The sequence below is a fragment of the Sturnira hondurensis genome, unplaced genomic scaffold, assembly GCF_014824575.4.
Source record: "Sturnira hondurensis isolate 20B ecotype Veracruz unplaced genomic scaffold, ASM1482457v3 Scaffold0006413, whole genome shotgun sequence".
Classification (NCBI taxonomy): Eukaryota; Metazoa; Chordata; class Mammalia; order Chiroptera; family Phyllostomidae; genus Sturnira; species Sturnira hondurensis.
This window is the reverse complement of record NW_028079044.1, coordinates 20,061,635-20,088,979: the sequence shown is the minus strand read 5'-3', so window position 1 is coordinate 20,088,979 and position 27,345 is coordinate 20,061,635. Positions and strand designations below refer to the sequence as shown.

Genomic DNA, 27,345 nt, shown 5'->3' with positions numbered 1-27,345 from the left:
TGTTTTTTCATTTTTCGACCAAGCTCAATCAGATCTGTGAGCATTTTGATTGCCAAGACTTTAAATTCTCCATCAGACAGGTTGGCTGTGTCCTCATTGTTTAGTTCTCTTTCTGAGGTTTTGCTGTGTTCTTTCATTTGGGCCATATTTCTTTGTCTTGGCACAGCTGATAAGTTGTAAGGTAGTGGGGCCTTAGGTACTCACCCAGGCAGGGCAACCCTCTTTACTGCCTGTGGCACTGCCTGTGGCACTGCCTGTGGGGGAGGCGCCAGAAAGGGAACAATGCAGCTCACCTGCTCACCTCTAACTCCTTTTCTGTCAGACTCTTGTGTGAGACTGGGAGTTTCTCCCTGTGTAGCAACCACCTATCAGCTCTGAGTTTCCCCTTAAGTCAGCCCCACCCACGCTGCCGGCAGCCTTGCTGCAGCCAGCTCCACCCTCAAGGTCCACAGGCTCCTGTGGTTTTTTCTCTGCTGACATCCCCATGCCGTTAACCATCTTACAGGTCTGGTGGTTCTGACTGAATTTTTCTTTAATTCCTTGGTTGTCAGAGTTCCATACAGTTTGATTTTCTGGCACTTCTGGTTGTTTATTGATTTTAGATTGGTTGTTACCCTCCTTTTGGTTGTGCAAGGAAGGGAAGGGTTTCTACCTACACCTCCATCTTGGCCAGAACTCTCTTTATCTGTTTTTTCCCCCCATTTGTGAGTTTTTTCACCCTGGACCCCGAAAGGAATTTTTGAAGGACTTGTACTACTCAGTTTCCATTAAGAACTACAACATTAGCCCTGGCTGGTGTAGCTCAGTGGATTGAGTGCGGGCCTGCGAACCACACGATCACAGTTCGATTCCCAGTCAGTGCACATATCTGGGTTGCAGGCCAGTTCCCAGCAGGGGACACAAGAGAAGCAACCATACATTGATATAAGCTCAGTGGATTCAACACGGGCCTGCGAACCACACAAGAACTACAACATTAAATAAAAATAACATATTTAGCCTTATGTGAACTTACTGCTGTAAAAGTAATGTTCACATACACTAAACAGTGTTACTACTTAATGATATAAAATAATTAATTTATTCTCTGAAAAAGAGTGATGCTCTCCATTTTAAGTAGAATATACATACTAGATAAGAATAGTTGTCTTCTTCTATACTATGTATTGTATCTTGTTGAATGAAATATCTGGATTTGTTTTTCAGTTTGTTTCTACTTGCTTATTATAAGTGCTCGAGCAATTGGTGAAAGCTATTTACACGAATACTTAGTAATTCTAGTTAATTCTAGGAAAAAGTACTGCTGCTTCGATTCTTACCCAAAAGAGGATGGAATTTCCAAATAACTTTATTTGGTTTGGGGAGCATTATAATTTTTTGGTAGTTTATGTTATTTTAATTTTTGATTTTTAGAGAGAGGGGAAGGGAAGAAGAAAGAGAGAGAGAGGAGACATGGATATGAGAGAAAAACATCTATTGGTTTGTGTTCTGTATGTGCCCTAACCAGAACTGAATTAGCAACCAAGCATGTGCCCTGACCAAGAATCAAACCAGCAACCTTTCTGTTTGCAGGATGACGCCCAACCAACTGAACCACACTGGCCAAGGCATTTTGTTTTTTGTAGTTTTATCTTTAAATTGAACATGACTTAGCCAAAATTTTACTTATTTTTATTGCATTTTATTGATTATACTATTACTCTTGTCCTAATTGTTCCCTCTTTGTCCGCCCACCACAGCACCCCCTACTCCCTCAGGCAATCCTCCCACTGTTGGTCATGTCCATGGGTCATGCCTGTAAGTTTTGGCCATCTCCATTTCCTGTGCTGTACTTTATATCCCCACGTCTACTCTGTAACTGCCGATTTGTACTTCTTAATCCCCTCACCTCTTCACCCACTCTCCTTTTCTCCCCTCAATCTGGCAACCATCTGGTAACTAACTTCTTTTCTCTTGCTGCTTTTAAGAGTCTCTCTTTATCTTTAACCTTTGGCCTTTTAATTATGATGTATCTTGGTGTGGGCTCTTCACATCCATCATAATCGGGGCTCTCTGTGCTTCCTGGACTTGCATGTCTCTTTTCTTCACCAAATTAGGGAAGTTCTCTTTCACTGTTTTTTCAGATAGATTTCCAATTTCTTGCTCTTTCTCTTTTCCTTCTGGCACACCTATGATGCAAATGTTGGTGTGCTTGAAGTGGTCCCAGAGGCTGTTCATACTATCCTCATTTTTTTAAATTCTTTTTTATTCTTGTTGTTCTGATCGGTTGTTTTTTGTTTCCTTATGTTCCAAATCACTGATTTGATTCTTGGCTTCATCCACCATACTGTTATTTCCATGTAAATTGTTCTTTATTTTGATTAATGAATCCTTTGTTTAAGACTAGGTCTTTTTTATGCTGCTGATGTCCTAAACAAGCTCCTTGAGCATCCTTGTAAAGAGTGTTTTGAACTCTGTATCTGATAGATTGCTTATCTCATCTCATCTAGTTCTTTGTCTGGAGTTTTTATCTGTTCTTTTATTTGGGCCATGTTTCTTTGTCTCCCTGTGTTTGTTTCTATGTATTAGGTAGAGCTGCTTTGGTTCCGTGTCTTGGTGGTATGGCCTAATGTAGTAGGCGTCCTGTAGGTCCAGTGGCACAGCTTCCCCTATAACCCAAGGGTGTACTGTAGGTATGCCCTTCGTGTCGGCTGAGTACACCCTCCTCTTGTATTTGAGCCTTGGTTGCTCTTGGCAGACCAGTGAGCGGGGTTTACCCAGGCCAGTCAGCTGCAAGAATTGGCTATAACCACCTATCGCCTTCCACACAGGATCAACTGACTTAGCCAAAATTTTAAAACAAATTACATTTGTTGAGTGGAAGCTTTCCAGAGGGCAATATAAAGCCATCTTGAAGAAATGTTTGTTATATTAAACACAAGTGATGTAATACAAAGTGGGGCAAAAGTAGATTCACAGTTGTTGTGATTACACAAAACAGTTTATTCTTATATTACTCTTTATTAATTATTGTATTAGTTTCCGTGTGAACAACTGTAAACCTACCTTTGCCCCACACTGTGTAATTGTGAAGCAACTTTATTTTTCTCTCCCACACCCCATTTACATTTATTTATTGGGCCTAATTCTTATCTTGTCTTTGAATGAAAATTCAGACAGAGTCACTCTTCTGATCATTCTTAGATGATAAAAAGTCCTAATGTACAGTGCCTTAAAGTCATAAAACAGTGTCATTTCCATAATTAATATGTCCAGTCAAAATTAAACTTGATTTATAGTTGAGGCTTCTTCCCTCATTCAGGTCTGGCCTACTACTGGCTGTTGGGAAAGGGGTATGGTAGGTTTCTGTGTCCACCTAGGCTTCCTTCCATACCCTATGCCCCCACTCCCTGAGCCTCCAACCTAGCCAGGGTTATAGTAGAAATGTGGACAGTAAGGGGAACAGAAAAGTCCTTACCTGAATGCTCTGGCATTGATGGTCAGTTTTATGTGATGTTGACAGATGTTTAAAGCTCATTTTTGTGGACATTCTCTTATGTTCTTTTATCAACCCCATCACCAGAGAACTACTCATCTTTGGTTCTTTTGGCAAGGCAAATGCAGTTCTCCTTTTTCAGCTTTTAGGAATTTGATGATACCTTCAGGTTCTCTGTGCTGAAAAATTTGTCCTTCCACCCAGGCTTCTTGCACAGGCTCTAAGATGATCCCATGCTGTATATCTTATGGTGGCTCACACTTGTACATCCTTTGTGTTGACAAATTCTGGGCATGCAAGTTGATCCCCTTGCAACTATCATTCTCTGCTCCTCCTCTATCCCCTCCTTCAAGCTGCCCTAGCCAGCATTTCTCAGTTAAGATTCCTCAGGGTAAGATACCAGTCGATTGGGACCCCAAAACTATATATATTATTGGTGCAATCATTTCAGAGAGCAATTCAACTGCATTTAATAAAGTTGAAAGTTCCCAGCAACTTCACTTCTGGGGATCTACTTTGTGAATCTCTTGCACGTGGTGTACATTGCTGCTCTACAAGAGCAATAAAGTAGGAAAACTCCTAAGTCCTTCAGTAAGGGAAAAAAATAAACTACGGGCTAGTTACACAATGAGCAACAAAAATAGTTTTACAGAGATTTGTCGATTGGGTAAGTTTCAAAAGTATAATTTTGAGAGAAGAGAAAGGTACAGAATGATAGGTATAATTCCATTTAATGACATGTCTAAACGTGCAAAAAAAACATTGCTAACGTGTATATGTATAAGAACATGCATGGGAATAATGTTATACACCACTCTCAAGATAGTGGTCACTATAGGATAGGGAGACAAACTGAAAATGAAAAGAGAGCTTCTACCTATCTGTCTTCTATATAAAAGAATGAGTCGAAGCGAGTATAATGAAGTTTTTGTTAAAATTTGTTGTCATAGTTGTGGTGGGTCCATGGGTATTTATCATATTACTCTGAGTAATTCTTTATAGATATTATATTTACAAAGTAGCAGGAGGGAGTCAGGGAGAGAAAGTCCAGAGTCCATAGCAAGGGCTGTATACTGTAGGTGGACACCTGTAATATGTATTCAGACACCTGTAAATTTTGCTCTGGCCTCCAGAAGCCTTGAGAGCCTCAGTTCAGACCCTATTCAGACGTCCCACTGCTCCTGGGTGGAAAGAAAAGTGCTGGGATAATTTACCATAATCCGTCTAGGAAGCGTAGAGTTGATATTTAAGAATCCAAGGGCCTAGCACTCTAAAACTCACATTCTAGATCCTCTTCCCTCAGAAAGCCAGGCTCCGCCCCCGCAGGGTGCAACCCGAGCAGGGTGCGAACCCAGCACCTGGTGATTCCTCCAAGGAAGACCTCAAACAGTACCATCTTTCCCCGCCCTAGCTTCGCACAAGGCCCAGTAGACCTCCGGAGCTCAAATAACTTTTGCAGAAAGTGTGAGTGAGTTACAATTCCCAGTCTAGTTAACAAACGGGGAATGTGAAATAATGCTAAACACTAGGTAGGCCCCCAAATTAAGGCGGGGTATGAGATACTGGCAGATCACAGCACCAGCCTGCACCCACGAATCATCCTTCTTCCCTTTGTCGCGTTCTGCGCTAGCTTCACCCGCCACGCACACCCACCTTTCCCCGCCCCTTCCGGAGGCTCGCCGAGCGCATGCGCCATCCGGTCCGCGCTTATTTGCGAAAGCGAGGGGCAAGGTCCTGTAGTCCAGCGACGCCGCGAGGATAAGACGCAGAGGGTAGAGGCAGCGGGTGGGGTACTGGATGGAGGCGGTGGTGTCCGCAGCAACGGTTGAGGTTGTGGGTGAAAAAATAGCCGTGTAGGCACCTAGAGAGTGTAGGCACCTAGAGATCGACGGCGGGCGGGACTGCATGGCGGGAGACCGGGTCCGCTGGGTTCCCTGAGGTGCGCTCCCTGAAACCCCGGGGAGCCGTAGCCCATGGGCTCGCTAAGCAGCCGAGTGCTGCGCCAACCGGGGCGAGCCCGTGACCCGCAGGAGCCGGGTTCCGGGAATGGGGGCTCAGCTCGGAGGCCAGAGACTGGGGGCGACGCGGTCGGCCGGGGCTTCTGTTACTGCTCCGGCAGCCGCAAGCGCAAGCGGTGCAGCGGGGCCCACTGCTACTGTCACCCCGACTCCGAGACGGACGAGGATGAGGAGGAAGGGAATGAGCAGCAGCGACTTCTCAACACCCCTCGAAGGTAGGTGGTGGGACGCACCAGCACCTGTTGGGCGGCCTGGCGGCGCAGGGGGGGGGCGCGGGGGGGCGGCGGCTAGCTTGGCGTCAGGCTTGCTTGGGAGGTTGCGGTGCTCTCCGAGCCTGTGAAAAGCGGACGTGTCCTTGACAAGGTAAATGTAGGAGCCGGTCCGGTTAGATGCAGGGCGGATAGGAAGCGCCTTGGGAGACGCTTGGTATTCTGAATTATAAACCACAGACGCCGCCAGGATGATGTTATGGCCCCAAGATGAGACTCAGAAACGCCAAGCCGAAGCTTGCGTCTCATTAAATCTTAGACTGGACTGGCTGGCCGGCCTTCCGTGATACATCTTTGTCCTCTCTGAGTGGGTGGCAGTAGGGTAAGTTGTTTTGCATCCGGCTTCCTTAAATGGTACAGACAAGTAAATTTAATCTGAGATGGGCACTCCCATTGTCGTCCACTCTGTAGCGGAAGTGATTACAGTTTTCCTTAACTGTAAAGGTGAACTTTATCAATAGTGTACATATGTTCCTCAGTAGGAACAGTCTTTTAACGTCTCCAGTACTTGAACATAGACTGTGGATGTGTGCTGCAGCTTGCTTGACCTTTTTTCAAAGAGTTGAAACAACCAGGATATTTACCTGTGAACTAGAATTTAGCTTCTAAGTAGAATGTGTTTTCACATAAACGATCTGGTTGGTCTTTTTTTATTTTTTTATATATATTTTTATTTTAGAGAGAGGGGTAGAGAGGGAGAAAGAGAGAAAGAGAAACATCGATGTGAGAGAGAAACAGGATCAATTATTGTCATACTGAACCCACAACTCGGGTATGTGCCCCACCAGGAATTCTGGGTGACCTTTTGGTGTGGGCTGACACCCAACCAGTTGACTGGGGTCACATACATTTAATTTTTTTAAGTGAAATTTTAAAAATGATTAAGTTTGTTTTGGCTGCACAAATGTTATATGTTGTAAAATAAAATGTAGAGAACTTATGCTAATTTATTTATAAAATCTTTCTTACAGTTCTATGTAAGAATGCCCAAAATGAACCCCCATGTCAAATTGTAACCTTTTTGGAGAGTCAGCATAATATAGTATTAACACTTCATATTCTGAGGTTAGCTGGTATTCTGCACGTAATAGACTTACTTCCTTATAAGTAAAATGGAGATACTAATAATTGCCTCACAGGGTTTCACAAATATTGGAATGCATACAATGAATAGTGCCTGGTATAGAAGCCAGTGAATGCATAAATTGAATACATATAGAAACCAATGAATGCATAAATAAGTGGAACAACAAGTTGATGTTTCTTGCTCTCTTTAGAAAATTAATTTAAAAAACCTTAAGACCTAGAATTTTGGCACTGATATATTTCCTGAGGTTGTCTGGTATGCTTTCCCACTCTAACTGTTTCTTGAAAAGCTTTGGTTTCCATGCCCACCTTTCATCTCATACCTTTTCTCAACTGCATGTTTTACTTAACATTAACAAAATCATTAAAACTCAGCTTCTCTGCAACTAGATCTTGAGTGTTTTGTCCCTAGATTGCCTCTAAATATTGAAATCTAGCAACAATATTTGTTGTTATAACTATGTAAATAATGTTCACTCTAGAGTCAAGTAGTATGCTAGGACCATAAATCATACTTTATGGGCCCAGTATCACAACTCTCACCCCCTGTTTTTCTCTTGGAGAAATTTTGTAACCTCATAGTCAAATGGAATCTTTTCTTACAATTCCATCAAGTTCATTAAGTCAGACCCTGTTTTCATGTGTTATCTTACTGAGAAAAAGCCTTTTTTTATTGCTTTATTTTCTTGGACTTTTTTTTTAAAAACTATATTTTACTGTTGATGCCATTACAGTTGTCCCAGTTTTTCTTCCTATGCCCCTTCTACCCATCCCCACCCCAACTCCCTCAGGCAATTGCTATACCATTTTCCATTTTTCCTCCACATACGTTCTTTGGCTACTCTGTTCCCTATGTTATACTTTACATCCCCATGACTGTTCTGTAACTACCATTTTATACTTCTTAATCCCTTCACCTTTTTCACCCATCCCTCCCGCATCATCTTCCATCTGCCATCCATCAAAATGTTCTCTATGTATGATTCTGTTTCTGTTCTTTTTGTTTATTTTTTTAGATTAAATTGTTGATAGATATGTATTTATTGCCATTTTATTATTCATATTTTTATATTCTTCTTAAAGAATATAAAAATTCTTCAACATTTCATATAATACTGATTTGGATCAAAAAACTATGGTACATTTACACAGTGGAATTCTATTTAGCAGAAAGAACGAAAGAAAGAAGAAGCTCCTACCCTTTGCGATAGCATGGATGGAACTGGAAAGCATTATACTAAGCAAAATAAGCCAGGTGGTAAAAGACAAATACCATATGATCTCACCTTTAACAGGAACCTAATCAACAAAACAAGCAAAATATAATCAAAGACACTGAAGTTGAGAACAGGCTGACAGTGACCAGAGGCAAGGGAATTTCAGGGGAAAGAGGAAAAGGTTTACAAGAACAAGTGTAAAGGACACATGGACAATAACAAGGGTGGGGGGTGGAAATGGGAGTGAGGCATGGAGGACTATGGGGGTGGGCTTGGATGGTGGTAAAAGGTAGAAAACTGTACTTGAACAAAAATTAAAATTTAAAAAAATACTGATTTAGTGTGATGAACTCCTTTAGCTTTTTGTTTGGGAAGCTCTTTATCCCCGTCCTTCGATTCTAAATGATAGTTTTGCTGGGTAGAGTAATCTTGGTTGCAGGTCCTTTCTCTTCATCACTTTGAGTATTTCTGGCCAGTGCCTCCTAGGCTGCAAAGTTTCTTTTGAGAAATCAGCAAATAGTCTTATGGGAGTTCCCCTGTAGGTAACTAACTGCTTTTTCTCTTCCTGCTTTTAAATTTTTTTGTTTTTAACCTCTGGCATTTTAATTATGATGTGTCTTGGAGTGGGCCTCTTTGCACCCATCTTGTTTGGGACTCTTTGTGCTTTCTAAACTTGCCTGTCTGTTTCCTTCACCAAGTTAGGAAAGTTTTCTTTCATTATTTTTTCTAATAGATTTCCAGTTTCTTGCTTTTTTCTCTTCTCTTTCTGGCACCCCTGTGATGCAAATGTTGTGCTTGAAGTGTTCCCAGAGGCTGTTCATAATATCCTCATTTTTTTGGATTCTTTTTTCTTCTTGTTCTGATTGGTTATTTTTTGCTACCTTATGTTCCAAATACCTGATTTGATTCTTGTTTTCATCCACTCTACTGTTGATTCCCTATAAATTGTTCTTTATCAGTTAGTGTATCATTCATCTCAGACTGGATCTTTTTTATACTGCTGAGGTCCTCACTAAGTTCCTCGAGCATCCTTATAACCAGTGTTTTGAACTCTGACTCTGATAGATTGCTTATCTCCATTTAGTTTAGTTCTTTTTCTGGAGTTTTGATCTGTTGTTTTTTTTTCCATTTGGGTCACATTTCTTTGTCTCCTCATTTTGGCAGCCTCCCTATATTTGTTTTTATGTACTGTGTAGAGCTACTACATCTCCCAGGCTTGATGGAGTAGCTTAATGTAGTAGGTATCCTGTCAGGCCCAGTGGCACAGCCTCCCCTATTACACAAGCTGGGTACTTGATGTGCACCCACGGTGCACATCAAGTTGCACGGCAACTTAGTGAAAGGTTTGTGTGTTTGAGGGAACTTAAGAAACTCTGAAGCATGGAATTACAAGCCATTCATATGGAAAAGCCACTGGAAACAGCTTGGGTGAACCTGAAAGTTGGGTGGGGCAGGGCCTCAGGGAATCACCAAGGTGGGTCAAACAGTATGAACCAGGTTAATGGAGTCTCAGATATGGCTCTGTGGCTTGGTGGGAAAAGGGCTCAGAAAAGGAACAGTGGCCTCTGCCACCATTTCTTTCTGGAAGAAAGCTGCCTCCGCAGCTCTCACCCTGGTGCTAGACAATTCATTTTCTTCCTGTATGTTTCTGGTGCCTCTCATATCTGCTGCCTCAGTCTGGAGCTCAGAGGGAATGAGTTCAAGTAAGTTTATGTGAGTCCTTTAAGAGGAACTGCCTGAAACTTGAGCAGTTTGTCTTCCACAGCCTCAATCTCCACTGGTTTTTACAGCCAGAAGTTATGAAGACTTACCTTCCTGGCACTGGCACCCTGGGCTGGGGGACCTGATGTGCATCTGGGACCCCTTCCTCCCGAGATATCACTCCTGATTTTTATTCACTACACGTGTGTGGTACCAGCCCATTTCTTGTCTCTGCTCCTTCTACCAGTCTCAGTGTAGTTTCTGTTTTAATTCCATAGTTGTAAGACTTCCATTCAGCTTAATTTCTGATGGTTCTGAATGATGGTGGTTCTATAGTTTGGTTGTAATTTTGATATGGTTGTGTGAGGAGGTTGCATATTTACTTATACCACCATCTTGACTGGAAGTCCTCTTCCTGGAGTTTCTGTCTCTTTCTGTCTATACCCCTTTTGTTGAAAAAGAATACCATATTTTGCCATGTGTAATGCACTCCCATGTATAATGCATACCCATGTTTTTGGCCCAAACTTTTAGGGGAAAAAATCTTTCAGTTTAATTTTTTAATTCAATTATTCATTTCTTTATATTTAGATACTTGTTTTTTGTATTATAAGGGAATTTTAGCATTTATATTTTAACATACTATGGTACAAGAAACTTTATGTAACATATAATTACAAAACACAAGAACAGATACAAGTTTCAAGAAATTTTATATATAGCTATGGAATTAGTACTACCTATGTATAATGTGCATCCTTATTTTTCCCTCAAAAATTTGGGCACAAAAGTGCACATTATGCACGGCAAAATACAGTTATATTCCTTCACGATATCTTTAGGTTTTCCTGTCTTTCCAAACACACCTGCACGTACTCCTTCTACTATAACCCCAAGGCCTCCCTCTTAGGTCCCTCCATCCTCCTTTTCCAATCTGGATCCATTGCTCTCTAGGTCTGTGCTTGTCCTAGGACTTACTTTTACTCCATTTCTAGAGTGGAGCCACTATTTTCTGTAGCCTATATTTTTTTCTTTTTCACTCATTTTAGGGTGCTACATGCTCAGATATTTTCTTAGGAATGGGTATAAATTTGTGTTTATCTGAATGTAAATTTAGTCTCTTGCAAATATAATCTAAAGTAAATTTTCAAGTCTTTGATTATGTTACTTCATGGTCTTCACATAGTTCAGAGTGATCATGAGAAATTCAACTCTGGTCTAATTTTCTTTTTAAAAAATATTTTATATTTTTTTAGAGAGAGGGCAAGGAAGGGAGAAAGAGAAACATTGATGTGTGAGAGAAATGTCACTCAGTTGCCTCTCACATATTCCTCAACCGGGGATCAGGCCCACAACCCAGGCATGTTCTCTGACCAGGAATCGAACCTGTGACTTTTTGCTTTGCAGGATAATGTTCAACTAACTGAGCTACACTGTTCAGGGCTAATTTTCTTTTCTTTTTAGGTGACTGTTTTTTTTCTTTCTAGAACTCTTGCAATTTTTTTTTTCTTTTGGGACTTACCTAAAATGTTCTAAGTTAATAGTCTTGGTACTGGGCATATCCTTACAATCTTACTTTAGTTGGAAGAAACTGTTTTTGAGTAATTTCTTCCATAATTTTCTGTCTTCTGTTATCTTTGTTTTCTTTCTTGGATCCCTTTTTATTGGATTTTGGATTTGTACCTTTTTCTCTTTTCAGCTCGTTTTTGCTTTATATTCTGAGAAACTTTCTTAACTTTATCATTCATCCTTATGACATTTTAATTTTATGGATGTTTTAGATGTATAAAAGCTCTTTTCTTGTTCTGCATAATGCTTTATCATAGCATCCTATTATTTTATAAAGGTAATAATCTCCATCTCTAGGTGTATTCATTAGAGTGTTTTTGTTGTTTTGTTTTTAAGTTTTCTTTTCCCTGAATTATATTTCCTCCAGTTGGGTGATCCTTGGTTATATGTTTATGTTTAAGAATAACTGGTGTGCATGTGTGTGTGTGTTAATTGAGTAAACAGATCTGATTCTACAAAGCCTCCCCTCTTAGTAGGAAGACTGACTACTAAGTTGGATATGGGTGGGGTATGCTTTGTTTTAGAGAAAGATTCTCAAACTTTGTTTATAGTACCCTTGGTGTCTCAGTAATTTTCCTTTTTTAATTTTATTATATTTTGGGTTTTTTAAATTCTGTTTGAACTTTTATTAGGATTTTTAAAAATTATGCATTAATGTGGAAAATTGTTTTTTAAATATATTTTATCGATTATGCTATTACAGTTGTCCCATTTTCCCCTCTTTGTTCCCCTCCACCCTGCTTACCCCCTCCCACCCACATCCCCACCTTAAGTTCATGTCCATGGGTCATACATATAAGTTCTTTGGCTTCTACATTTTCTGTACCATTTTTAACCTCCCTCTAGGAGGTTATTTTCTACCTACTATTTATGCTACTTAATGCTTTGTACCTTTTCCCCCTCTGTACCCCTCCCACTCCTCCACTGATATCCCTCCATGTGATCTCCATTTCTGTGATTCTGTTCCTGTTCTAGTTGTTTTTGTTTTAGGTGCTGTTATTAATAGCTGTGAGTTCATTGTCATTATACTGTTCATATTTTTTTTTTATCTTCTTTTTCTTAGATAAATCCCTTTAACATTTCATATAATAAGGGCTTGGTGATGATGAACTCCTTTAACTTGACCCTATCTGGGAAGCACTTTATCTGCCCTTCCATTCTAAATGAAAGCTTTGCTGGATAGAGTAATCTTGGATGTAGGTCCTTGCCTGTCATGACTTGGAATACTTCTTTCTAGCCCCTTCTTGCCTGCAAGGTTTCTTTTGAGAAATCAGCTGACAGTCTTATGGGAACTCCTTTGTAGGTGACTGTCCCCTTATCTCTTGATGGTTTTAAGATTCTCTCCTTATCTTTCATCTTGGCTAATGTAATTATGATGTGCCTTAGTGTGTGCTTCCTTAGGTCCAACTTCTTTGGGACTCTCTGAGCTTCCTGGGCTTCCTGGGCGTCTGTTTCCTTTGCTAGAGTGAGGAAGTTCTCTTTTATTATTCATTCAAATAAGTTTTCAGTTTCTTGTTCTTCCTCTTCTCCTTCTGATGTTGGAATGTTTAAAGATGTCCTGGAGGTTCTTAAGCCTCTCTTAATTTTTTTTGTTCATTCTGTTCTGGTTGAATGTTTCTTTCTTCTTTCTGGTCTACACCATTGATTTGAGTCCCGGCTTCATTCCTGTCACTGTTGGTTCCTTGTACATTTTCCTTTATTTCACTTAGTATAGCCTTCATTTTTTTCATCTAATTTGTAGCCATATTCAACCAATTCTCTGAGCATCCTGATTACTAGTGTTTTGAACTGTGCATCTGATAGGTTGGCTATCTCTTCATCACTTAGTTATATTTTTTCTGGAGCTTTGATCTGTTCTTTCGTTTGGGCCATTTTTTTGTTTCTGCGCATGTGCCTGTTACATGGTAAGGGGCAGAGCCTTGAGTGTTCACCAGGGCAGGACAACCTACCTCACTGCCTTGTGACACTGTGTGGGGGAGGGGTCCAAGAGGGAACAGTGCTGCTTGGTCTGCTCTCTGCTGGTTTTCAGCCACTTTTCCCCCTACCCACAAGCAAGTTGGGCCCCTCTGGTGCTGATTCCTGGGTGGGTGGGCTTGTGTATGTTCTAGAACCCTGTGGATCTCTCCAATGAACTCTCCTGTGAGACTGGGGATTACTCCTGCTGCCCCCTCAACCCCCACAGTTGTTTTCAGTCAGAGGTTTGAGGCTTTATTTCCCCACACTAGAACTCTAGGTTGTGTGTTCTGTCTCACGCCCCAGTTGTTCCTCCCAGTTTATCATCACATGAATGTGGGACTGCCCAGTCTGCGATCTGCCTCGCCAGTCCACCTGCTGCCTTGTGTCAAGTCCTCTCTGCCTGGCTGCCCATCTCCACTCCTCCTACCGGTCTGGATGAATGTTTCTTCTTTAATTCCTTGGTTGTCGAACTTCTATACAGTTTGACTTCTGTCGGTACTGGTTGTTTTTTGTTTTTAAATTGTTGTTGTCCTTCCTTTGGTTGTGTGAGGAGGCACAGTGTGTCTACTTATGCCTCTATCTTGGCCAGAAGTCCTCTCACTAATATTCTTCATGACACCTTGGGTCCTAAAGAAATACCTCATAGTTTGGTCCAATGAACTTGATAGTAGTAGATTGTATGATATCTGAAAGGTATTGCTGTTTCCATCAAATTTAGAATATTCCACATGCCTACCTGAGTTTGCTGTGGTGCTCTAGGTGCTTTGACACACAATTTGGGAACCATGATTTAGGGTGAATAGATTGGAACCTACCAGGCTACAGATTCTTCATATGCCAGAAGGATTGCTTTGTCTGAGGCACCAACACCTATAAAGTCATATCTTTTTGATGGTTTGTTTTTTTCTTTCTAGAGGATCCTTAGAATCTTTATACCTTAGTTATCTGTATTCTGTGTTCATAGAGAATGAAGTAGGCCTTTAAGGGAACATATTTCCCATTTTCTACCTCACTTTCTACTTTTACCTTTTGTTTCCCCTGAGACCTTATCCTCCCAACACACACCCACAAACATATACACGGTTCTAAGGGCAAATGGGCCTTAGTCTCCATCCTAGAACTTCATGATACATTTTGGATATAGCTTTCAAAGCTCTTTTCCATTTGTCTATTTTCTAACTTTCAGATTGATAGAATTCTCTTAGCAGGAAATAAGCTCACCCTCACTTTTTTTGCTGTTGTAGACTTATTCCTTTCTGTACTTTTAATCTTTTAATGTAAGTCAGGGAGGGTGCTACCAGGTACTGGAAACTTTATTGTCTCATTAATTTCTCACAGTAACCCACCGAAGTGGGTACTATTGATACCCTCTTTACATCTGGGGTAACTGTGCTGTGGTGAAGCTGGGACTCAAACCCCAGTGTGTCTGCCACCAAAGCAGGTGCTAATTTTACTGTCTTTTGGGAAGAGGTGTTAAATACACTGGTTCAAGACACTATCTGAAACAATTATTTCATTTTTTTAAAGACTGAAAACTTTTAACTACTGAAAAAGCTGTCAGGCTTGGCCAGGAATATAAAAGATATGGATCATCCTCTATCTAGGGCTTTTCTTATTTACTGGACCACCTTATGCAATGGTTATAAAACGTAAAGGAATTCTTTGTTTAAATTAAACCTTATGCAGGATTCCAAGATGTTTACAGATAGAGTGTGTGATGATGCTCTGGTTGACATTAGGTGGGATGCCCAGCATTTACGTCTCAGCTCTCTCTGTTGGCCACTTTCCCATTGAGCACAGTTTTGAGAACCTTTGGTTTAAGGCTGCAAATCAATTGTCAGTTGTGGGGCAGGGAGGAGGGAGGACATTTTAACTAGTTTTTTAAATAGTTTGGGACAAAACTAAGGTTAAATGTAAGTTATTTTTTAAATTACCGGGACAGGTGAAATTTTTACTCATGTTCTTCATTTTGTAATTGTATAGCAGTGTTATTGTAGTTGCATTGAAACCCTTCACAGTGCAGATTTCTACAAGGAAATAAGTAAAAATCACTCCAACTTCTCTTAATTCATTGAATGGGTAACTGACTTAGTTCAAAAATCGAAAATTGTAAAAAGATGTGAAAGGTCTCCCTCTCATGCTTCCTCCACCTACCCTCTATTACCCGTTTTGGGAATGGATTACCTCAGAAATAACCTCTACTATTCATTTTTTAGTTCATTCTTCTGTACATGAGCAAATTTAAATATATGATACTCCTCTCTCCTTTTACATAAGTTGGCTCTATTTAATAGAAATTGAACAAAGAAGTACTTTGAGTTGTATGTAAAATCAGTAAAAAATACAGTTTCACACATATGTAACACCTGCATTTCTTTTAACAGGAAAAAATTAAAGAGTACATCCAAATATATTTATCAAACATTATTTTTGAATGGTGAAAATAGTGACATTAAGATTTGTGCTCTAGGAGAAGAGTGGAGTTTACACAAAATATATTTATGTCAAGTAAGTATTTTTCTATTTGAATAACCAAGATAGTCATTTAAAAAATCTCAAACTCCTTTAAATGATGTGCTTTATATTTGCATTTTACAATAATCCTTTATATGAGTAGTGGGTAAGCCCTAGCATCTGATAAAAAGTTTTGTTCTATTAGAAATATGGCAAACATTGTTAGTAAAAACTTAGTTTGGCCTAGGGAAATAGATTTTTCAAATTTCATTGGTCATACTATCATAGCAATCAATACCTTTTTGTTATTACTCCAGTTAGGTGCTAATTTTGGTGCCTTCTGTTGACAAAAAAGGAAAAATTATGGGAAAAAATGTTTAACATTAAAGTTAAGGTTGCCAAATTTGTTTAATATGTAAATGATTATTTAATTGGGTGAATTCAGATGCAATGTTGCTTTGTAGTTAAAGTTGAAAGTTCTTGACACTTAGTCTTCCTTCTATCCTGGGAAATGCAGTTAAATTAAAGACAACATTTTAAAAAAGTATATAGACTTAAGTTATTTAGCTGATACACCTATTTGATTTCTGTGCTAGTAATATTACTATCTGCCACCCCATTTTAAAGATTCAAAACTTTCAAAATAAAATAAATATTACTCTAATGGCTCAAATATTTTATTTCTTCATCAAATCTGTCTTTTCTTCAAATCATTGTTCTAGGCACTGGGAATAGAGCAGTGAACAATTCAGTTCTTATCCTGTGGAGCTTAATATTTTTTCCTCTCTTTTTCACCATTTGACAATAATTACTGGTAAGACAGTATAGTTTAAAATTTTTTTAGTAGAAATCGTTGAAAGAAAATTTCCTCTAACATTTTAATTACAGTTTTTTAATTTAATTTTTTGAAAACTTTTATTTTACCTTAAAGTATATAGTCTAGAGAATATATCAGAATATTGGTTTCAACTTGAGGAAATAGTCCATATCTTTCTTTTTAATCTCTCAAAAGCAGTTTTGTGAATTTAAGGATGAATGCCTCTTTTCCTCTCAGGAGAAACTGGATTGATTATAGTGCAAGCCACATGCTAAACTATAAGCCCCTTGAGGACAGAAACTGTGTGTTTTATTTACTGCTATGTTCATAGTGCCTTGTCTATACTAAGTGCTCAGAAAAAAAAAATTGAAATAAATTAGTTCATATTTGATCCGTTCCAAAGTAATTCTGTGAGTGGTACTGTCCAGTAAGTAACTAAAGACTGCATCCATTCTGGAACCTTTCTAAGAATTCAGCTTCATTCTGGAATTTTCTGATTGGATAAAACTAAACTTTGGCATTTCCCTAGTTTTGGGGGAATCATCCTGTTAGTACTGACTTGTGACTTGGTCTGGACCCTTTTTATAGCCACTGAGGTACAATAGGATTTAACAGTTTGAGGGTTTTTGGTCTGTTCCCTTCCTTGGTACATTTAATTTGTCCACCTTGTATGTTTATAAGAGATACTTAAATAGATACATAACATAATTTCTAAGTTTGAATTTAGAATATCATTGATAAGGAAACATACATGAAATATACTCAGAAATTATTTCTAACTAAGTAAAAAGCTAATGAAGTTCAAATATATTACTGTATAGGAATTCATTTCAGGTAGTGATATGAGAACTTGGTTTAGTTTTCATTATATTAGTACTAAGCTGAAAATATTTTGAAATGCCTAAAGTGTCCTCATCTCAATTTCTGTTCTCCTGTAGACATACTTGGCAATTCTTTATATCTTCAAATATTATGACAGATTAGTTTTGATAGAATGGTAAGCTTAACATTAAAAATGGGGAAATAATTTGGAAGACACAGAAAGTAATGCATAATTACTGATTTTTTTTTAAGTCTGGCTACTTTTCTAGTATGTTCAGTGGTTCTTGGAAAGAATCTGGCATGAATACTATTGAGTTGGAGATTCCTGACCAGAATATTGATGTAGAAGGTAACTACCACCATAATTATTACTATTATGCAAAACAGTGAAAACATAATCTTTTTATTTTGGTAGAAAATAAATATTTTCTTCTAACTTTGGAACCTAGAAAAAAGCTCCATTTAATACCCCAAGGTGACAACATTATATTGATTTAGTCCATAGTTTATCTGTTCTGTTCTACTTGTCTGTAATTTTTTTAGTCACATGGGCCATATCAGTCTTTTTACTTATGTTTGTAAATATATCTGCCGAGTATATGGAGGATGTAGGGCATAGGAAGGAAAAGTATAACCATTTATTTTAATTACATAGAAAAGCTGGAAATAATATTCATTGATTATTCCTTATGTATGAAGACCTTTTCTGGGAACAGTAGGATACAAATTATATAATCAGTGTTGATTTAGCACTATAAAGGTTCTTAGATGAGGAAGCTGAGGTCCAGAGGATTTAAGGGGTTATTTTATGTTTCTCAGTTTAATGAGCCTAGATTAGACAATAGCACTCCTAATTGCTATTCCAGTGCTCTTTCTGCTCCCCTCTTTGATAGCCTAAGTTGAAATACCCAGTACTCACCACAGACAAAGAGAAAATTTAAGAATATTTATAAAGCAAACCACGTGGGACATAGATATGAGTATAGTGGAGAGCAGGATGGACAGGCTTAGGCAGCTTTGGTGAGAGTGTGGCCTGGATAAGAGCATGAGCTATTCCACACTGGTCAGTGGTGAAGCACTGGAAGCATCAGGGTTAAAATTATCACTGTGTCTGTACTTATACTTAAAAATTGGTCTACCCAGGGGTGTCTTTATAAAACTTTTCCCAAGAGTGCCCGAATTCTGACCACTAGTTAATACCAAGATTAGATCTAGAAGAATCCAGCTTGATTTGGTAAGATTAATGGAAATTTATAACATTAGTATTCAATTAGCACTATTAATCAGTAAACCATTATTAGCATTTTAATTAGTGATATTTCTCTTGTCCTTTAAGTACATGCTAGATTTAGACATATGTCTTAGTGTATGAAGATAGTCATTGTTATTTTTGTGCTACTCTTATAATTGTTATTTCGTTCTACACGTGTCCTTTTGCCTTCAGCACTGCAGGTTGCATTTGGGTCACTGTATCGAGATGATGTCTTAATAAAGCCCAGTCGAGTTGTTGCCATTCTGGCAGCAGCTTGTATGCTACAGTTGGTAAGTATGCACATTATTCAAAGAAAGTATCACCGTCATATCTTCCTTTCAAAATATCTATTCCAAAAATAAAAATTTAGCTCTTTACAATTTTTAAAATAAAAACGAATTATATAAATATGCCATTTGTGACATTATCTAAAATGCTTTACCAAAAGCAATTGGTTACAACTGAAGAGGTCATGATGTCTATATAAGATGAATGCAAGATATTTCTATATAGACATCTAAGAATGACAATAATGTGGGAAAAATTATTGTCTAAGTTGATTATTGTCTAAGTTGATTATAGATTTCTATTTATTAGTGACTTATTTTGACTGTTATGAAGCACATAGTTTGTAATTAATTCATTTAGCTCAGGGGTTCAAAAAACATCAAGTAATTACAATGTAAACTTTTTCCTAATTGTGAAATAACTGTGTAAATGTACATGACCTATTGGTAGGACAGATTTGTTTATTCAACAGAAGTGTATTAAGCATTGTGCCAAATCAGGTAAAAAGATCCAAAGGGGTAAATTAAGATGTTATCCCTACCTTTAAGAAGCTCACAATGTAATATGTAAAGTGGGAGAGGAAGGCTGGATATGCAGACCCAAAGGTAATGTAAGAGCTCTCTAATATTATAGGAACGATAATAAATATCTTACAGGATTTTGTGGATGCACAGAGTGGTTATTTCAACCTGGTGGTGTTAAAGAAAGAAGTTGTGTTTGAGGATGAGCCTTGAAAACCAAAGTAAAAGGGGAAGGAGAACACTTCAGATATTAAACTAAGACCTAGTGGTGTGAAACTGAAGAATTAGAGAATCTGAGTGGAACATGAACGCGGATCTAGCATAGAACATAAGAAAGGTTGGAGAGAGGGAGGCAGAGGCCAGATCATGGAAGTCCTCTATACCTTTTAAAAAGTTTGGACTTTGTGTTTAAGTACTTTTGGAAGATTGTAGTTGGGAGAAAGACAAAGTTGTGTTTTGGAAAGAAAGCTTCAGAAACAATGTGAAGGATGGATTGAAGGGAAGATGAGTATAAAACCTATTGTAATAATCCAAAGAGGGTTTAAATTAGGGTCATAAAATTAAGAATGGAGACAAAAAACTGAATACCAGGGAGATTAAACAGGGATAATCCACTGGGCTTTGTGACAAAGAAGATGTTGAGAGGAAAGGTGAGGAGAGTCTAGAATGAATTTCAGGCAAGTTTAAAATCCTAATGGAGTCAATGATTTATCTTGATCTTTAACAAAAGTTAACTAAGTTTCCTTTTATGTGGCATTTGTATACTGATTTATTTGAAGTTAGTTAATAGCTTGCTAAATGTACTTAGTTGAGCATATTTGATTTTTTAAATGTTTTGATCCTTACAATTCTTATTTCCGTTAATTATACTTTATTTTCTAACGTTAGTCCTTTTTTTGGTTTTGTTCTAAATCCACTTTCTGCATTATCTTTATGACTTAACTATTTAACCTAATAATACACTTGCATGAATATATTTCAGAAACTTGAGTAAAAGTGACAGTATTCTTTCCATATATTGAATAAAGTTTGTTTTAAATCTTCTGTGTAAACATTTTAGATTAAAATTTCAATGTAAGTTTAAAACAATAATATATTCAATTTAGGTGCATCAGATATTGATTAAGTATTTTAAACTTCAGTAAACACTTTCTGATGATTCATAGTTTACTTTCCTAGCCTATCACATGGTTGTGTAAAGAGATCTGGCATAACTAGAGACCTGGTTATGAAAAAGATCTGGCAAAACAGACCAAATGCTGCTTAAATTAGCAAAGGTCCCAGGGAAGGGAAGAATAGAAAAGAAAGAGAATAACAATATTCATTTCTACCTTACTGCTTGTATCTCCTTCTTTCCGTTTTCAGTTCCACGTATTTAGTTGAATACTTGCTGGATTTTTTTCAGTATTTTTACTGGACTTATGAATAACTTAGGCCTGCCACACTTAATGAGTTTTCTTTCTTTCCTTTCTTCCTTTTTTAATATTTTTAATATGTAAAAGCACATGTTCAGAGCTAATTTTTCCCATGTGAAATGGGCCTTTCCAGTGCTTATTTATATTTACAGGATGGTTTAATACAGCAGTGTGGTGAGACAATGAAGGAAACAATTAATGTGAAAACTGTATGTGGCTATTACACATCAGCAGGGACCTATGGATTAGATTCTGTAAAGAAAAAGTGAGTTACCCTTTTTGCTTTTCTTTCCATCTCACTTTTGGGAGTTTGGCTGCTTTGGTTTTCTAAAAGAATGTGTAGTGATAAGAAAGAAAGAAAAAAAAGAGATAGGGCAATAGAATTTTGTTATAAAAAGCTCCTTTTTACATTTGGACAAATTAATAAATTTCTCTAAAGTGTTGTCTTTGTTAGTGACCACTAATGGATTATACATGCTTGTAGAAACTATGGTCACTCTTTACAGTAGACTTGTCTAGCAAATCTTTCAAGTTGTAGGCATACTAGGCATCATACCAGTGCAATTACTAACAATGTTTTTAACTCTTGAGAATTGCAGTACCCATTTTTAAATTATAAAGAAGGTAATGGAAGTATGTAAACCCTTTCATACACCATTTAACACAAACTTGAAATGAGGTTTTTCTTAATTAGCAATGCTTTTATTAATATAAAGGGAATATTCCCTTAATAACTGCTGACAAAAATAATACTAAATTTTCCATCGTTAAATTAGAAATTTTTAGCATGTCCTAGCAAGACTACTAATATTCTGTTTTTAACTGTAAATTGTACTTAATAAATCATAAATATGTGAAATGTAATAATTCTACATTTTAATTTCAGGTGCCTTGAATGGCTTCTGAACAATCTGATGACTCATCAGAATGTTGAACTTTTTAAAGAACTCAGGTATTTGACTATTAAATAACTTTATAATTATTTTAAAATATTGTTTTTCATTTTCCAAAGAATGCAAGACATTTTGGTATAAAACAAAACGATATTGCTTATGGATAACTAACTGAACGGTATCTTGAGTACATCCATGAACTAATGAAATACTACACAAATTTCTTTGTTGTAAATAATGTAATGTATATTATGTCAACTGTTTTTACTAACTTTAATAGAAAAATTCGTTGCTGCTATAAAATTATAGAAAATTTTCCAGTGTCACCTCACTTTTAATGGGCTCTTAGAGAACCCATTTAAAAAACTATCTTTACCATTGAGAAATTAACTTTGAGGAAATTGTAAATTTTTGATAAGCCTAATGAAATTAAATTCACTATTAGGCTGGCCTTTTAAATTGAGTCTGCTTACTATTCCTTTCTTCCCTCATCTACAAATACTAGTACTTCTAGATTATCCACTGTGTATGAAGGTACTCTGTTAGGGGCTCTGAACAATACAGAGCTGATTATGTCATGGTCTCGGTCCTCAAGAAGATTATTTGTAATAATGGGGGAATCTGAGAAATTCTGGGTGAGAATGACCTTTGAGAAGCCAGTAGATTTTATAGTCACTTTCAGGCTTGCATTTCCTTTATATTGGTGCTTCTGAGACAAGGGTACAAATGTCCTTAAGTATTATGTGACATGCCAGTGGAAATGTACAAAACCAGTGACTTAACTTCCTGGGATGTCAGTTTCACTGAGTAAAGATGAGGTGAAGAGGGGAGCGTGGAGAGAAATAGGAGATCATGAAACACTTTTATGTTTAAATACATTATGGAAAAGAGAGAATTCAAATTTCTTTGAACTTTCAAAATAAAAGAATTAATAGAAATATTACTTTTATGGTTAGACCACCTTCTGGATTCCTGTGTTCCTTCCTTTGCCCTTAAGAGGTGCTTTGGTAGAAAAGTTTGAGAAGTATTATTCTACCTCTAAAAAAAATCCTCTAGTGATGTCATGGCATAAATAAAGCTCTGCAGTATGTTTGCCTTGAAAATTATTAGAAACAGACTTCCAGTCAAGAAGGTATAGGTAGACATGCTTTGCTTCCTCACACAACTAAAAGAAAGATAACAACCAATTTTAAAAATAAATAAATAAATAACCAGAACTGCCAGAAAATTGAACTGTATGGAAATCTGACAACCAAGATGTTAAAGAAGAAACATTCATACAGACTGGCAGAAGGGACAGAGATGGTGAGCCAGGGCAGCTGGTGAACTGGGTGGGAAAGACAGCAGCTGGTGGACCAGGCAGTCCCAGATCTGAGTGCAGATAAACCAAGAGGAACAACTAGGGAGTGAGGCAGACTGTGCAACCCAGGGTTCCAGTGTGGGGAATTAAAGCCTCAAAACCTCAGACTGTAAAAACCTATGGGTATTGTGGCAGCAGGAGAAAACTCAGTCTCCCAGGAGAGTCCATTGGAGTCCTAGAACATACACAAGCCCAGCCACCCAGGAATTGGGGCCCAATTAGAAGGGCCCAATTTGCTTGTGGGTAGCCAGGGAAGTGACTGAAAGTGTCAAGAGCTGAACAAGTGACATTATTCCCTCTCTGTCCCCTCCCCCACATACAGCACCACAAGGCAGTGAAGGGGGTTGCTCCACCCTGACATGTACCTAAGGCTCCCCCCCTTACAATGTAACAGGTTTGCCAAGATGAAATATCTGGCCCAAATGAAAGAATAGATCAAAACACCAGAAAAAGAATTAAGTGATGAAGAGATGGCCAGCCTTTCAGATGCAGAGTTCAAAACACTGGTAATCAGGATGCTCACAGAAATGGTTGAGTATGGCCACAAGATAAAGGAAGAAGTAAAGGCTATACAAAGTGAAACAAAGAAAAACATACAGGGAAACAACAGGGAAGGGAACTGGGACTCAAATCAATGATTTGGAACAGAAGGAAGAAGCAAGAACTCACCAAAAAAATGAGAGGCTTAGGAATCTCTGGACAACTTTAAGTGTTCTAACATCTGAATCATAGGGGTGCCAGAAGGAGAAGAGGAAGAGCAAGAAACTGAAAGCTTATTTGAAAAAATAATGAAAGAGAACTTCCTCACTCTGGCAAAGGAAATAGACTTTCAGGAAGTCCAGGAAGCTCAGAGAGTCCCAAAGAAGTTGGACCCAAGGAAGCACACACCAAGGCACATCATAATTACATTAGCCAAGATGAAAGATAAGGAGAGAATCTTAAAAGCATCAAGAGAAAAGGAGACAGTTACATATAAAGGAGTTCCCATAAGACTGTCAGCTGATTTCTCAAAAGAAACCTTGCAGGCAAGAAGGCTGGAAAGAAGTATTCCAAGTCATGACAGGCAAGGACCTACATCCAAGATTGCTCTATCCAGCAAAGCTTTCATTTAGAATGGAAGGGCAGATACAGTGCTTCCCAGATAAGGTCAAGTTAAAGGAGTTCATCATCACCCAGCCTTTATTATATGAAATGTTAAAGGGACTCAGCTGAGAAAACAAGAGATCAAAAACTGTGAACAGTTCAATGACAACAAAATCACAACTATCAACAACTGAACCTAAAAAACAAAAACTAATCGAACAATTAGAATAGTAACAGAATCATAGAAGGAACAAGGTGTAAAAAGCATAATTGGTAGGTACAAAATAGACAGGGGGAAGTTAGGTATCGTATGGGAAATATAGAAGCCAAAGAACTTATATGTTCAACCCATGTACATAAACTAAGGGTGGGAGATTCTGGAAGGAGGGGGGACAGGGTAGAGGCAGATAAAGGGGAGAAAAAAATGGGACAACTGTAATAGCATAATCAAAATATCCTAAAACAAAAAATAAAAGAATTATATTGTATAAAAAATATCATTAGAAACTAATTTTTTCTTTTATAATTTCTCATTGAGCTTTTTCAAAAGAAAGATCAATCACAATGGTCATCTGAAAAACTCGGAAAACTACAAGTGGATCTGCATTTTAACCAGGCAATTCCACTGCTGGCATTATACCCTAAGAATCCTGGGACACCAAAAGAACCTATGCGCCCCAATGTTCATAGCAGCACAATTTATAATAGCCAAGTGTTGGAAGCAACCTAAGTGCCCATTAGTAAATGATGGATCAAAAAACTATGGCACATTTACACAATGGAGTACTATGTATCAGGAAGAAAGAAGGAGCTCCTACCCTTCACAACAGGGTGCATAGCACTGGAGAGCATTATGCTAAGTGAAATAAGCCAGAAAGACAAATACCATATGATCTCACCAATAAGGTGAGTGGTACCTTCACCAAGTGGAACCTAACCAACAAAACAAATAAGCAAGTAAAATATAACCAGAGACATTGAAATAAAACAAACTAACAGTAACCAGAGGGGATGGGGGAGGCAGGTAATGGGGGAAAGAAGTGGAAGGGTTGTCAAGTAACATATATATAAGGGACACATGGACAAAGCCAAAAAGGAATAGGATCGAGGGTGGGGGGTAGGGATGGGTGGAAGGGGAATGGAGACAACTGTACTTGAACAACAACAACAACAAAAAGACCCAGGTGTGCTATCTCTTATTCTGACTTAAAGAACGGAAAGAAAAGGGAAAACAACTGGTGATATTATTTTCACTCTGAATTTAAACTAGCATATATTCTTAATCTTACTCTCTTTTATAATAGTAAAAATGTTTTATGACTAAGCAGTTCTCTTAAGCCTAGAGTGTAAAGGTTACTTTGAAGATCTGTTGGTTTCAGTGTATTTTGACAAGTGTCTGTTTTTATAAACATTGAATGGGGAGAAGAGGAAAAAGAAGACTATCACTTTATCAGAGTATGCCAAAAGTTATCTTATTGGGACCTTGCTTTAACTGAATTAATTAGCAGATGAGAACACTTTTTGTTTTTCTAGAAGTGCAAAAAAAAAAGTCTTTTCAGCCCTGGCTGGTGTAACTCAATGGATTATGCATGGGTTGCAAACCAGAGGGTCGCCAGTTCAATTCCCACTCAGGGCACATGCCTGGGTTGCAGGCCAGGTCCCAGTATGGGGTGCACAAGAAACAACCACATGTCGATAGTTCTCTCCTCTTTCTCCTTCTCTTCCCCTCTCTCTAAAAATAAATACAAAAATCTTTTTAAAAAATTTTAAAAAGTTTTGTCACAGCGTACTATCTGAATTTTCCCTGTGTTCAGATAAATTATTTTCTAAGATACTTTGTCTTGGGCAAAAAGACTAATTTAATTTTTAATACCACATTTTCTTTTAGCCTATTTATGATGATAAACTTACTATCTCTATTTTATCTTTTCTAGTATAAATGTAATGAAACAGCTCATTGGTTCATCTAACTTATTTGTGATGCAAGTGGAGATGGATGTATACACAGCTCTTAAAAAGGTATTGATGTAATACAGTGTGTTTAGGATGTCATCTCAGCATTAACTATGATAGTGAAAAACTGAAAACAGCTAATGTCTAGTGATAGGGAGTGGTTATAAATGTAGGAAAAGTAAAAGGAAATATGCTAGAATGTTTAAAAAAGAGTCTTTATATTTAGGGACTTGCTATTGTGATGAGTGATTTTAATTTCATTCTTTATACTCTTTTGCCCTAGATTCCATTTCTGTTTTTCACAGGTTTTTTCAACAACAGATACATTATTGTTATGTTATTTACATAGTCAGAAATGTTAAATGTTTTACAGTTGACTCTTGAACAACTCGGGGGTTAGGGGCATTGAAACGGACCTCCCCCAAACCCACAGTCAAAATTTGACTCCCCTAAAACTTAGCTACTCATAATTACTAATAACCTACTATTGACCAAAAAGAAGCCTTACCAATAACATTAACAGTCAGTTAACAAATTTTATGTATGTCATATGTTCTGTATTTGTACAATAAAGTAAGCTAAAGAAAAAGAAATGTGGGGGGGCTCTGCCCCCAGGGCCTCCCCGGCTAACATAGATGAGAATAAGTCTACTAAGACATGATCTGCCTGAGGAGGAAGGGTGGCCGATCTCTCAATGAGAGAGCCTTTTCCTCAGTGGGCTTTTATTGGGTTCACTTTGTACGGGAATATAAGTAAAGTTCATTATTGCCATGTAGTAAGGATCAAACAATAGATAACATACAAAGAACTACTAGGGCTTATTCTGAGTCAGCGTCTGTTAGCTAAAGGGCTATAAAACTTTGGGGAAATAAACTCATATCCTGCTCGGCTGCATATCAGAAAATTGAGAGCACCCTTAGCAAAGCAGGTTTCACAGGATTTTATGCATTCTTTCTTAAGCCTGATAGCCCCAGGGAACCCACCCTTTCCACCACGAGGGCTGCACCTCCCTCCTGCATTGTTTCAGGCTTAAGTCAGTCAGGGGAAGTAAGGCAGCCAAGAGATTAGAAGACTTCTTTCAGACAGAGTGAGGACTCAGGCTATGTCAAAGCTGAGGGGCAAGGGTCCATCACCCCCTTTTTTCTGTAGTCTCCCAACCCCCAAGTCTTTCCTTGAGGGTCCCCCATGGCCATGCC

General features: G+C 38.1%; 1 protein-coding gene across 2 annotated transcripts in view; it reads left to right on the top strand.

Annotated features, from left to right (window-relative positions):
• The first annotated feature begins 5,166 nt into the window (after nt 1–5,166).
• Nucleotides 5,167–27,345, top strand: part of GMCL1 (germ cell-less 1, spermatogenesis associated) — a 54,714-nt gene continuing 32,535 nt past the window's right edge. The window contains exons 1-7 of one of the 2 annotated variants that reach the window (XM_037048167.1): nt 5,167–5,708; nt 15,676–15,799; nt 17,637–17,733; nt 18,829–18,926; nt 21,013–21,125; nt 21,747–21,812; nt 26,131–26,215. In XM_037048167.1, coding sequence (XP_036904062.1) covers nt 5,449–5,708; nt 15,676–15,799; nt 17,637–17,733; nt 18,829–18,926; nt 21,013–21,125; nt 21,747–21,812; nt 26,131–26,215 — 843 coding nt within the window. In that variant the 5' untranslated portion in view covers nt 5,167–5,448. The remainder of the gene's footprint in view (nt 5,709–15,675; nt 15,800–17,636; nt 17,734–18,828; nt 18,927–21,012; nt 21,126–21,746; nt 21,813–26,130; nt 26,216–27,345) is intronic. The other variant, XM_037048166.1, reaches the window with a different exon arrangement.